The following is a 14,428-nucleotide window of genomic DNA, read 5'->3' on the forward strand; positions in this document are numbered from 1 at the left end:
ATTTAGGGTGCATAGAATGAGAGTTTACATGAACAACAAGGTGACAGAGTGAAAGCTGGAAATACATAGAAAAGAACAGTACATCAGACATTATGGACATTAGGTATTATAGCAGCACCACTTCATCCCCCTCTTTTGCCCGAACCAGTTTTTTAATTCATCCTCACATAAAACATTTCTTACAATATGTCAGCAGATGCTTTGACAGATCCACATGTTGTTCAAGCACACTGAAGATATTTCAGCCAAAGATCAAACATGCACTGTCACACAACAGAAGCACATGTATGGTGTAAAAACACGAGCTATGACTCCTTCTCTTGTGGGATTATAAATTGTAGTGCGTTTCCTGTCATGAATACATTCTCACTCCAGACTATTTTTTTTTTAGTCATAGATTTCCTTCACATTTAATATTTATTATTATTTTTACTACACAACTGAGATTATCCTTCCAGTTTAGATGATAGAACACATAAAATAAGGCCCATTCATTTGTGTTCATTTCACAAATATTGAACTAAAAGAGTTTCACCTCAGCAACTGAAAGTGAGCAAATTATATTGCAAACGGAAATAAGTCCAAATAAAAACCTGATTTCCATATAACCACGGTAAGAAAAGAAAACTAGAAATATTCAAAGATAAACTGCAAATCATAATAAAAACCATCAGATTCCACCGTATTGGATTCAGATTAAAAGAAATAAACTATACGACATTAAACAGATGTCTCCCCAAAGATAAATCAACCAAAGAAGCACGATGTGTTTTCTCTCCATTTTTCAAAAATCTGTTTGAACCCTTTAAAGAAGGAGATCTCTAATATCAGCCTGTGTCTGTGCCTTAGACTGGCTGCTGATTGGCTCCTTTGTTTAAAGTGTGGGCTCGTAGTTACAGAATGCTCTCCCTCAGGTTCCCACTGATGGAGGTGTTTAACTGCTGACTTTGTGTTCGGGATGCTGATGTTCCGTTCCAAGTGCGAAGGTCCAGCAGAACCTGGTTAAGTTTCTCCATCCAGTCCAACCTCTCCTGTTTTGTGTCGGCAGAAAACCAGCACCTGAAAAACGACGACAAGCTCAAGCAGGCTGTTTACTGTGACCATCAGAACTGGAAAAGGGCCCCAACACACCAAGCACACGGCAAAAAACGAGACAAAGACGATCTGTGGCGTCGCCTCACGTCGCATTTGTCTTGGCCAAAAGTCGCACTTGAACACACCACCACACGTGACAGGAAATAACTGTCCATGCCAGCAGGCGGCAAGTGTTCCTTATTATGATACCAGAAGATCATGTTGACGCCGCTGTCGCTCACCACTCGTATCATTACTACAGTTTAAGGGACTTATGACTCTCTCCCAAAACATTTTGGACCCGTTACTCACCTCCTGTATGCCAAAAAAAAACAAAAAAAAAAAAACAAGTGAGAAATAGTTCCCAGATTTAAATATACAGGAATCTCCCTTAAGGATCAAATCCTGCACACAAACATTTATTGTATCAGCAACGCGTCGGTGAGACCGTCATCAAATGTTTGAAAGTGAGACAGTGTGCAGGAGTTAAGTCGAGCGCTCTCCTTCACACCTGGCCTCTCTGACATCACCAACAGGCGGCACATAGAGCACGCTGACTTTAAACTAAAGTTGCATCGTTATAATAATAACAGGCTATGGTGATAAAAAGCCTTCAAACTGCGTGACAGGGAGAAGTCGGGGATAATCACATGTCAACATGTTGACGAGGAAGACAACAAACACTAAGTACCCGAGAAGAGAGTTTTCTTCAGTTTTTAAGTGTGATCAATCTTACTTGGCCAACGCGTCCTGGCTGGTGTCCTGCTGCGGGACGTTGCTCACCAGCTCAAAGGTGAAAGGTCGAGCACACGAGTCCCTCCTAACCGGCCTGACGCAGTGACTGCTGAAGTTTGACAGAGAGATGCTGCCCTCTGCTCCCTGCCAGGAGAAGAAAAGACATCAGAATAAACGCGTTCATAAAGTAGGTTGATGACTTTGTTTGCAGATCCGTGTGTTGCTCTACCTCTACCTTTGTTTCTCTGTCGTTGGGGTAATTCCAGTAGGACATGTCCAATCCCTCGAGAACAAAGAACCTGCGATGCCACACCCCATATCCACTGATCAACTCAAACATCGTCTGAGGACACAATCACGAAAAAAAATGAGTGAAATGCAGCTTCATGAAGAAGAGTGAGAGACAAGCACCGTACAGTACATCAGTAATAACATGTTACTGTTATTTTAGGTGTCGGGCCATGTTTATTCTGGTTGGTGTCTTTTTTTTTTTTTTTTTTTTAATTAGATAATAAAAAAAATAGAATCCCAAAAGACCAAGTACTTAGAGTTTGCTGTTGTATTCTATTTTATTGTATTCTATTTTTTATTCCTTTATTTGATGAATTTTAAACTTGCTCAGAGCAGTTTTTTTAAACTTTTTTTTTTTGTTTTGCTATTGATGCCGTTTATATTTCCTGTTTTTTTGGAGCTGCTGAAACAACCAAATTTCCCCCATTGGGGGATCAATAAAGTTTATGCTGATCCTTGTATCTTTAATCACTAGAAGTACCCTGATGGCTTCAGAGATGAACCTTCTTGTCGTCATCACTCTTTTCAACTTCTCCAGACTCTTTTTTTTTTTACCAAATGGAAATCTTATCTTGCAGTCCTGATTGGTCCTTTCGTTTTTGTAGTGTTTTGATTTGTTTAGTCTCAAAGTCAAAGGGGGCTGATTTTACTGCACACATGACACACCTGTTTTCTTTGGCTTTTAGCTGTGTATAAGTCACTTTTATTGGGTTTCATTGTTGTGCCTATTGTTTTTGCTGTTTGTTGGGGGGGGGGGTTAATGTTAGGGTTCTTTGTAACTATCTTTGTCTTTCACTGTAAAGCACTTTGCTTGGCTACTCGCTGTTTTAAATTTGCTATTTAAATCAAATTGACATTGACATCAGTGCAGTGAATAACTCAAAGAATGAAACGTCAGACACAAACTTCAAATGCTTTCACTGGAACCAGCTGAAGCAAATTCCTGAATCTATTCAATGTTTTTGTCCTGATAAGACGTTAAAAACCCTGCAAAGGAAAAAACTGGCCTGAGGTGTAAAACAGACGGGGTTTCCTTTTTTCAGGTTTAAGACAGTGTGGCACAAACAGACTGCCGAGTCATTGAAAATATTCCATCTGTCATCACTGACCAGGAAGCCTCGGTGCTGCACGTTAGAGTGACTTTGGCTGTCCAGCTGCAGGTAGATGTTGCCCTCTAGAGGAGAGAGAAAGGGCACCTGCAGTTCAGAGGGAGGACGGAGGGGACACACTGTTAACAGTCGAAACATGAAAGATATCTGTATGTGGTTTCTGCGATCCGGCAGGGAAGACTTTGAACACATTCTGAGGTTAACTTGTATGAACTGAAAGAGTTGATTCTTTCAAGCGGAGAGGTGAAACCTTTTCCTGAAATTCATCTCCCAGCAGCCTCCTGATTTTGCCTTCAAGTTTCATCTGAGTGAAAGAAGGAAGGAAGAGAGAGAAGAGAAGGGAAGAGGTTTGGTCACCACAGAGCCCAACCACGTGTTCAAACTCCAAACAGAACAATCAGGGTGTAAAGTACAGTGACACCTGGCGTGTGTGCTGCAGGTCAGAAATGAAATGCAGAGATGTGCAACACCAGGTGACAGATGTGCAACACCAGGTGACAGATGTGCATCAACTTATTTATGTATACATCAGAAAAAAAATCTAAATGTGTGAAAACATTCACAAAACTTGTCCTTTCTTCTTGTGGAATCCAATCCTTAAAGCACTAGATCAACTTCTCCTGTCTGCAGTCAGACAGCTTTGACCTGAAGTGTTCCTAAGTCTTTCATTGCAGGGTACAAAGACTGTAATAAAGTAAGTGCTGTCCTCATATATACATCATTATGGATGTATTACCTTATCGAGAGGAAACTTTCCGTTTCCCAGTGAGGCCAAGGTGACCTTGTGAGAGCCGACCAAACAGAAGTCGCTGGAGCGACGGGTGTTGAGAGCAGGAAGAGCAGCAGCTGAAACACAAAGAAGAGAAGTCAGTCCAAACAGAAATCTGCATGAGCGTTAAGGAAAAGTCATTGTGCAACGAGCGCATACTGAACAGAAGTGCAAACATGAGTCAACTGTTACTCTGTCGACCGAAAGACTGAAAAAAACAAACAAACAAACATGTTTTCTTATAATCCGTCTTACTTGTCAGACTGTTCCCAGATCTCTGAGGGGGGAAAAGAGAAGATAACGTTCAGGCTCGTTTCAAAGAGGAGACTAAACATCTGGCCTGTCAAACACAAACGAGCGACTCACTGTGATCGTGTTCAGGATCTTTCTCGGTGTGACCTGAGGATGTAAAGGCATCATAGATTCATTCATGTGTTGTTGGTTAGTAAGTACACTCTTGTCTCATTGGTTCACTCACTGTACTCACGCGTGACTTGGTGGTGGCGGTGGTCCGGTCCACGGTGCAGTTATTACCTGAAGTGTGGGACTACATGGCACAGAAAGAATCATTTGAAAACCTTTAAACCTTTTAATCATCACAGATGTTCTATTGACTGCCACAGCTCACACTGTCTCAGTATTTGATCTGCACGGTGAGAAATAAGAAGGCCTGTTTGGTGAACGGATCACTGCCTGCTCGAGTTAAAGACAGTATTTATAATGAAAGTCAGACGTCTGTAAGTTGTTCCTTCTATTTATTTACAGTTGTAAAAACATGTGCTTGTGTTTATTTATACGACTGGACGTTGTGCCTCCTGAAATGTGACTTGAAATACACCAGCTCAGCCTATTGTGTGAGCTGTGATGAGAGATGGAGAGCTGGAGGTGAATGAATTATGATCTTTGACCCAACTTAGCAAAACTAGGGAGAAAAAAATTAATTTTTCTGCATTGATGTGAGTTGCATTTACTTTCAATGATTTCTGTTGGGCTCTACAACACCAACGTGAAAGCTCAACACTGCTGAAGGTTAAATGTCATAATGAGTTTCATGCTAGCTTATAATGTGCGAACAGAATGTAAAGCTAACTCTTGTATTGTGGGCCACTACGTTTGTTTAATTTACCATGTATTACAATAAAGCTGATTAAGTGCATTATAAACATGGTGGTCTCACCAGGCTGTAGACTTCAACATCAATCTCAAAGAATGAACGAATATCCTTCCTGAAACAAAGAATACAGAATTCGTGAATGTTCTGAATGGGTTCATCCGTTCATCAGTCAACCTCACACAAACATGGTCACGGCATGTCTGAGACGATGACACATGTGAGAAGCAGATGGAGTTGAGCTTACAGAGTGACAGACGTAGGGAAGGAGATGGTGTCTCCGTTCTTAGCGTCAGTGGCTGTGGCCAGCGGAGTGGCCACGATGTTGCAGGGCCCGTAACGAATCAGGATGAAGAAATAGTGACTTGGCCGACCTGAGAGGCAACAAACAAATCAATTCAATCACTACGTGTGTTAATACATCCCAGAATTCAACAGTCCCCGGTGACGGCAGCAACCTTTGTGCTAATACGATCTCAGTGAGTGACTCGACTGTTGAGTTTTCATTTACATTTATATATATATATATATATATGACAATATGCTGACTGCGTAGGAGTCATGTAAACACCTTATTCTAATTGTCATAACCTGATTAAGCTCATGTTCCGATTATTAAAACCTGAATAAGACCCCTGCCACATGCCTGTATCATCCCCAACATTGGGTCATGAATATGCCCATTCAAGGATTTGTTTTACAAGTCGCCACTTATGTCTGACTGTGAAGAAGCTCAGTGCACATGTGTGGCTGCTGGAGCGAGTGAGGGGAGAGAGAAAAAGTTAAAAAAAATAAAAAAAAGAGAGTAAAAAGTTGCTGCACCCCAGTAAAAATGACGGAGGTTAGCCCTGAAAGTGAGAGATCACCTTTTTTCTTTTTTAAATATTGCCTAAATCAGAATATGGACCTTCATAGGAAAATGATGTGCATGTAAATGTGGTCACTGATATTCATGGTCTTTGTCTCTTTAGAACCACAGCACCACATGAGAATAGTCAAAGTGTTGACGAGCAGCGCTACCTGTGCGGTTGAGTGACGAGCAGACAAATTCCACCTTGAGAGGCAGCTGGATGTTTGTGATGCTCACAGTCCCTCTGCAGGGCCGCTGGGAATTGTATTCCCTGTCCTCTCCTGACTCTGGGTTCCTCTCCTCTCTCAGTCTGGCCACTTCGACCAACAAGGCAGAGCGCTTCTCAGCTGAAACACACACAGGGACATTTCACGTAAGGACAGAGGGGAACAAAAGGCAGAGGAAGCTCCAGGCGTAACGACGTTGACATGTCAACACTGTTAAAAGACAAAATGAGCAGGATTTATCGGCTGCACATAAACAAACATTAAAAGCACAGAAGCTTGGCCTAATGATCTGGGAACTGGTTGCTGGTTTTATTAAGCTCCTTAGACACACACTCTTCAAGGCGGGAATCTGGTGAATTAATGATACAACAAAGTGACTTTATGTTGCCTTGCTGATATGTTTAGATAAAACAAAGTTGGTATTGGGAGACTGTGTTGATCTGTCTATAACCTGGCAGCAGTGGTAGTAACAGCAGGAGCTCACAACACGAGATCAGCCACCTCACACAGCTGGATGAGGGACGGTTAAGGACCATTATCATCGTTTATATTGCAATGTCCCTGACCAACACAAGGATGGCTTCATTAAACCTTTTTTTGTGAAGCACCCTCTAACAGATGTGCATCCCTGTTTTGATTTTTTTCATTGAATATAGAAGGTATCAAATACATAAATACAATGAAGCCTGAACAGAGTGAACACTCTTGGCTATAAAGAGAATAAACTGGCTTGATAGATTTTTTATTTTTGAAGTGCACGTACAGGAGACCAGCAGCAGTTTCTCAGCTTCAGCCTCCTCCAGTGAGCCGCGTTCATGCTCCTCGTCAGTACAGCAGCTCAGAGTCTGGAGAGTCTGGCCGATTACCGTCTGAAGCTTCCCTGCTTCTTCATTTAGCGCCTGCGCAAAGACAATGGTGTTTAATTCCAACGCTGCTTGAATTAAAAACAGAGAAGAGGATATTTTCAGCAGTACAGTGGATGGAAGTGATGGATTGTGCAGACGAGGGAACGTTATTAGATCTCAACCTGTCAATCAAATTAAAGTCACGAAAAGCACCCCTCACCTTGATTTTCTCCTCGTTGCTGACAGAAGGCTGAGGCCTGGACTTCTCCGGAGCTGGACCCTGAAGCCCTGCAGTGACACTCTGAATGGTGGCTGGCTTCCTCTGTCTTTGTGTGCGGTAGGCATCAATACTGTCAAAAAGCAAACCATCATCATGTCACAGACAGACCAAACAGGAAGCACACACTCTGTAATATAACAGCAATGATCACTCTGTGGTTAGCTGACTGATTTGAGTCAGCCAGCCAGAAGAACCTTCATTCTTTTTGGTATGAAGTATCTGAAAATATATTCCAGAATCATTTCAATGGTAAAAATCCTTTTACATACAGCATTGAGACTCTCCTTAAATATGTTATTGGTAAAAGAACAGAGATGAATCAGGACTGACCTGTACAGAGGAGCCGACTCAGCAGGAGGGGAGGGGGCCTCTTCTGGAGTCAGAAGAAGAGACGGAGGGTTGGACTCCTCCTTCACCATCAGTCGCTGTTGTTAAAAACAAAACAAAACACTTAGCAGGGTTTTGATGAACCGTCTCTCCTAGCAGGACTACATTCAGCTCACATGCAGGCCTTCTTCCTGCAGGCGCTATCAAACCTCTGCAGACGATGCTAAATGCAGCAGCAGGACAAATCTTCAACCTAAAAAAAGAGCACGTCACTCTGCCGTTCATCTCCTCATTCTCTCTCAGGAATACCTGTCATCTTAATGAGAATGATGGGTTTTTTTGTACGTTTGTTTTGGGGAGGGGGCTTGTTCTGCCTTTATTGGAGAGATAGGATGGTGGATGGAAATCAGGGGGAATCAAGTGGGGATGGGTGAAAGGGTCAGGTTGGAGTTGATCCTGGGCCACCTGCCTCCACATATGGGATGTGCACACCAACAACTGCACCACCAGTACCCCATAATGAAGACCTTAAGATGGTTTCTCTACTGGTTAGGGCTCTTAAGAACTGCTGTCATATTCTGCCTGCCCAATCAGACTTCAAGCTGTTTGTTTACTCTTACTGACGTTGTTTCCTCTTTCCTACATCCTTGCTTGTTCTCTGATGTAAAAAGAAAAGCGTCACACAAATAGACTAAAAGGATCTTGTGTCATCAACAGTGAAATGTTGGGTCTGCTTCTTACCAGATGGGTGACCGCTGCCTCTACAGACTTGCTGAGAGGAGTAAGGATGCAGCTGGGAGGAAAAGTCAGCATGTCGTCTCCTTCTTTTTCCAGCATCTCGCCATCCTCCCTCTCCTCTACACTTCTACCCTTCTCCGACTCCGCGTCCACCTTAACGTTATCTGCAGCGCAAGCTCCGATACCACTGTCACCATCCTCGGCGTTGTCACGATGCGCTCGCCCTTCTTCTATCCTTTCGGCGTATTCCAGCACTTCCTCAAACATCTGGTCGATGATCTCAGCCGTGTTGGTCTCGTCGTGAGAGCTCAGCTCAGCATCTGTCCAAAACAAAAAACAGTCACAGGCGTTCAAGAGATGAGATGACGAGGTCTCAGACAACTTAAAGAGTTGAACCGATGACAAAGCAACACATTGTCAGGTGCACCTGCGCAACATTAGATAACCTTGTGCTGTGGAAATAAGTCTCAGTCAGATCACCGCAAGTGGATTTCCTTGAAGTAAAATAAACTTCACCCAGGTGTTCCAGATGTGCCCTCAACTAAACCGTCTCACCTCTCTTACCTGACAAACTGGTCTCTACGTCAGCCTCACACCAGCTCGAGTCCTTTATGAGCTCAGGCTCCAGGAGAAAGGAGACTTTCTTTGAGCCGTCTCCTCCCTCTTCTTTTGGAGCTTCTTCTACATCGACAACAGCCGGCTCCAGTTCCTCCGTCTCCAGGAGGAGCTCCGACGCCTGGACTGCTGTCAAACTGTGAGCTCCGTCACTTCCAACCTGAGTCTCCACCACTGACTCTGAAACATGTTCAGTAACTGTCGGAGCTCTGCTGCCCAGGTCTATCCCATCTGCGTCCTCTTCCTTTATGCTAGATGTCTGGATCGCCTTTGACTGTTGACTTACAGCTTCTCCACAAATCCTCCTCTCGGCGTCGTCTAATGTAAAAACATCTCGGCTGTCTGCTCCGTCGTAACAGCCTCTACAGGACTCTAGATTCTCTTTAGACCGGTCACCTGAGCAGCTCTCTGAGCAAAGGATGGAAATCAAACAATGGCTCAGCGAAAACTCTCTGCAGCTCAATGCAGACAAAACAGAAACTTTGATTCTCGCCCCTGATGACTCAATTCCAGGGATTAAGCAGTTCTTGGGGGACCTGGCCAGTCCGTGAAGCCTAGTCTTAGAAACCTGGGAGTTATCTTCGACAAAGACATGTCCTTAGTGCAGCACTGTAAACAGCTGTCAAGGAACTGCTTTTTTCAACTGAGGAAGATCTCCAAACTCAGAAACATGGTTTCGCAGAACAATTTGGAGCTCATTATCCACGCCTTTGTGTCTTTGCGCACAAATAGGAGGACCCACATATCCCCTATTCTGAAAGACCTTCACTGGCTGCCAGTGTCCTTTAGGTTGAGGTTTAAAATCCTGGTTCTGGCCTTCAGAGCCCTACATGGTCAGGCTCCCTCTTACCTTAGTGAGCTGATCCAGCCTTACGCTCCTGTGCGAGCGCTGAGGTCTATGGATCACAATCTGTTGAAGGTCCCTCGAGCTCATTTTCGCACTAGAGGTGACCGGTCATTCCAGGTTGTTGCTCCGAGGTTCTGGAATGAACTTCCGTCTTCTTTGCGCTCAATTGATTCAGTTGACACATTCAAGAGTCAACTGAAGACGTTTTTATTTGTCCAGGCTTTTAATTAGCCTCTTTTAGGGCTGCTATGATCTTTGTACTGTCTCTATATTACTTGTGATGTGTTAACCTTGTTTGTGAAGCACTTTGTGGCCTCTGCCTGCGAAAAGTGCTATGTAAATAAAATTTACTTACTACTTACTTACGAGGCTGAAGGCTTTTCTTCATCCATGTTGTTATATCCAGAGCACCTTTTAATACATTGACTAAGGAATGTAGAAAATACCTATCAAGACAGTGTTGAGTGTTTGGGACACGCCTACTTTTACTGCTTCAGTCAGTCTGCAGAGTTTTAGTGAGTGTTGACCTGACCCTTTGAATGACAAAAATCAAATGTGTGCATTGAGTTTATATGGATCACATGATGGTTTACCTGTTCCAGCTGAAGACCGCTTGTTGGCACCTGATGTTGTCGGTTCAGTGAAGCTGCCATCTTTATTCTCAGCGTCTCCAGAAGCCTGCTGGAGGCCACAGCATCGACGATGGGAAACATGATGAAGAAGTTGATGAGTATGTGAAAAGTGAGCGAGGCAAACCAGGTCTACAATAGCAGAGCTTAGTAAATAAACATTAAAAAAGGTACATTTTCATGATTCAAATTAAGACCATATACCGTGCAAACACAAAGTGTGGAGTGAGAGATTATAACTGTCCAAAGCCCCAAACTGAAAAACAATAGGTGCAGACATCTTCTGATTTAGAGCCACATGAACGGTCGATTTCACCTCAACAGTTTGTTTCTAATGAATGTGTCTTGTTCTTTTTTTATGATTGACAAAAAAAAAGCCCATTCATGTGGCTCCATGTACCAACCCAGGTGTCGAAACAAAAGAAAATCAAGAGTTATGTGGTCACAGACTCACATCCCGGGGTTTCATGGGAGGCCAACGGCCCCTTACAGACCCAGGAACCCAGCAGGGGGTGGATGTGGGTCCAGGAGGGGTCCTCCCCTGATAAACGTTTACACAGGCTGGTGTGTACATTCTCAAACAAATCATTCACACAAATAATTCCAGCTGCTAAAGACGACCGAAAGTATGACGCTCTCATGTTTGTGTAAATGGTGGCTGGTTGGATTTACAAAAACTAAATGGTTGTTGGTTTGTGGAGGTTTTCTTCTGTTTATTTCAGTTTCAACACTTTGAATTGTGTCTTTAGTTAATTTCATGCTCATCCAACATAACAACAGAAAATGTTGCTGTGTGAGGGTTTGCTAGGTAACATATGGTGATGACAAAACCCACCTGAGTTAATGTAGGATCAGAGCTGCTCCTTTTCAACCAGGCATTCTCACTGATTGGTTGAAAATGCAACTGGTTCAACTCCAGCTCTCGTTCCTGTTCAGGGAAACGGTGTCAGAGATCGAACCCACACTTCAATTGTTGGGACACAATTCATGCATGTCTGACGGTGCGTTCTATTTGATCTTGGACGTGGAAAAATGACGAGTTGCTCAGGAACCCTTAAGTCGAAAACATGAAGAACCTTAAGTAGCCCGAGTTAAATCCAACATGGCTGCTACGTGCATCAATGGTAAATAAACTGTACAATATAGAGTTCATAAGTAACTCAGTCCTCCTTTGTTTCATTTAGTCAGTCACACTGATAGTATGGAGAAAGTTCGATCTGTGGACATGGTGTCAGCTTATAAAAACTACTGCAGTGTGTTATCATTGCTTCGTATTAGCCAAAAAAAAACCAAAGGTAATCCTGGAGGTGCTCATGTTGCTCGTCAGACCTTTTGCCAATCCGCAATTGGAACGTGGTTAATTAGTGTGACATCATTCGAAAATCTGAGAGCCAATGGTACGCACCATAAAAAAAAGTTTAACTCACTTCTCACTTCACAGATCAAACAGCAGCTAGTAGCTTAAAGGCAGGGTTGGTAATTTTCTAAAACTAGCATGATTTATTTATTTTTTTTAAAGGTTTATTTTTGGCCTTTTTGCCTTTATTGATAGGACAGTGGATAGAGTCGGAAACAGGGAGAGACATGCGGGAAAGTGGCCACAGGCCGGACGCGAACCCGGGCCGCCCGCGCGAGGAGCAAAGCCTCGCAACATGGTGCGCGCGCTGCCGCTGCGCTATCGGCGCCACCGAAAACTAGCATGATTTTTAATGTAGCATTCCCTCTGTGCTCCCTCAAAAGCCACGCCCCTCCCCTCTGTGCTCCCTCAAAAGCCACGCCCCTCCCCTCTGTGCTCCCTCAAAAGCCATTGGCCCAGGAGCAGACTCATCGCTTGCACTGTGTAGAAACTACTGATGTCTCATTCAGTAAACACTGAACTCTACCATTTTACATATATGTAAAGAAATGGTGTGGCTAGTCCCCGCATGGGGTAGAGAAGGAGCAGAGAGATGTGATTGGTTCATCAGATTGGTACCTTGTTGCAGACATTGGTCAAAAGTTTTTTAACGTTTACAACTGCTACTGATGGCAGATTTTCTTTGTTCTTTTTAGATCACATGAATGATTTTTTTTTTTTTCTGTCAGGACCTTGAGACAAATTCAAACACAATCTTAAAAAGTGTATCTGAAGAAAATGACCAGGCCTGCCTTTAAAGTTTAGAAAGTACAAGATGCTGAGAGCAGAGCATTGTTTATCCACAATCAATGTTTGGTATTAAAACAAACCACAGCATTTAGAAAAGAAGTCTCTGAACCGACCTGGCGTATGCGGACAGCCTGTTTGGAGCTGATATTTGTTGGTCCTTGAAGTTTCTCCCGGATGTCAGACACAAAGTGTCTTCCAACCCCCCTTCCAACCCCTGCCCAAGGACCTGCTCCGGTCCTTGGGCAGGGGTTGGAAGAGCTTGTTGTGGGGGCAGGGGTGGAATGAAACAGTGGCTCCATTGGCAGAGTAGGTTCTCCCTCATCTGAAGAGAAAAAAATGATAAAGAGATTTGCTGATTTTTAACTGTGTTACATTTCATCTTCTTTAGTTTTTTTGAAGTTTCTTTGAAATATTAGGAAAGAAGTCTCGTATGCATATTATGCAGGCCATCTTTAGAAGAACCACATCCCCTGAAAAATATTCTATGTTCTTATACATACAAAACCCAGTAACTACTTCTAGGTCCACTTAGGTTAAACAAATGCAATCTAAATCATCTGACTAGGTTAGAAAGCTCTTTGTGGTATAGTAACATGAACAAAACCTGACAGTCATTTTGGAGGCTGTCAAATGAAACGGTAAGCCGTTCAATTCTTGTTTTTTTGCTGATAAAATATTCAAACAGCCTTCACTGATGAAATTGGGAGGGCAAGATATGTTAGGTTAGGAAACCTTCTTGTCTCTTTGTGAGTAGGTGGACCCGGGACACTGAGGGAACCATTGGTGTAGAACTGCGGTTCTCCTGACCAGCTGCCTCCAGGCGCCGCCGCTTCTGTCCATCACTCTCCTCTGAGACATTTGGAAGGAAGAGGTGCATTGTGAAGAAGACTGCTGTGTTCATGCAGATACGGTGTATTTATAAAGATGCACTTCAAAAAAAACAAAATGGACAAAAACCTGATGATGTTGATGCATTGTCCGACTGAGGTGCTCGCTGACGCTTCATGTTGGTGCACTCTCCTGGTCAGCTTCCACGTCAAGCTGGAAAACACATTCATTACACACTGACAAGAACAGGTTGCTCGACACAAACAAAGTGTATTTGACCAATTCTACAATTCCTAGTTATGTCTTAAGCTATTTCTGCCTCCTTAGTTTTATTACGCCAACAAAGTTGTTCATTATTTGACTACAATAAATACATCTCGCTAACAGTCTTACACCTGAATAAATGACCGAGGCAGAGAAGAAACTCTGGGCGTTGTCACGGTGATTTTAAAACATGAAACATATCTGAAAAGGTTGTGTTAGCTCGTCAACTGAATGAATCGCATTAGATTACACAGTTATAGCTATACAACTTACATGAAGTTAACTATTCTCAGAGCATGGACAGCTACAGGAGCTGGTTCAATTACATTACACGTCCAGTAGCTACCTTTATGCTAACTTATCGACAGAGCTAACACTAGCGTTAGCCAGCAGTGTTGTTTAAGCGATGCGGGTCGTTTGTCATCTTACCTGAGAAAGATGCGTGCATGACAGCCTCCGCGTTGTTTGATGTTTTCAGTCTCCTCCTCCTCCAACTTTAAATGTCAGCGGGTCTTGTGACGTCAGCGGAAGACGCAGCAGCTGTCCGGTCGTTTTCCCTGGTCACAGAGCTGATCCAGAGTCAGCGCTAAAACATAATTTAGCGGGAGGAGGAAAATACAAACCTGATCCTCAGTCTGTGTACTGTGTGGCTCCAAGTGAGGCAGTTTACTGTATTACACAAAGTAAACACGCAGATCAAATGCCTTTACATTACAACAATGGTATTCTTGAATATAAATTGT

General features: G+C 43.2%; 1 protein-coding gene across 1 annotated transcript; it reads right to left on the minus strand.

Moving 5' to 3' along the window:
• Nucleotides 1-664: 664 nt before the first annotated feature.
• LOC306825831 (anillin-like) lies at nt 665-13,470 on the minus strand (the record flags this gene model as incomplete). The annotated part of the gene is made up of 21 exons (XM_079346785.1): nt 665-1,059; nt 1,811-1,953; nt 2,045-2,152; nt 3,210-3,296; nt 3,460-3,513; nt 3,946-4,055; nt 4,234-4,255; nt 4,345-4,377; nt 4,457-4,525; nt 5,156-5,204; nt 5,337-5,463; nt 6,110-6,286; nt 6,930-7,065; nt 7,232-7,361; nt 7,622-7,716; nt 8,360-8,676; nt 10,412-10,499; nt 10,902-10,988; nt 11,283-11,375; nt 12,707-12,915; nt 13,326-13,470. 21 exons carry the CDS (start codon nt 13,468-13,470, stop codon nt 894-896), a joined length of 2,445 nt encoding a protein of 814 aa, XP_079202911.1. The 3' UTR covers nt 665-893.
• Nucleotides 13,471-14,428: the final 958 nt, after the last annotated feature.

This window comes from Symphodus melops (genome assembly GCF_947650265.1).
Source record: "Symphodus melops genome assembly, chromosome: 6".
NCBI classification, from domain to species: domain Eukaryota; kingdom Metazoa; phylum Chordata; class Actinopteri; order Labriformes; family Labridae; genus Symphodus; species Symphodus melops.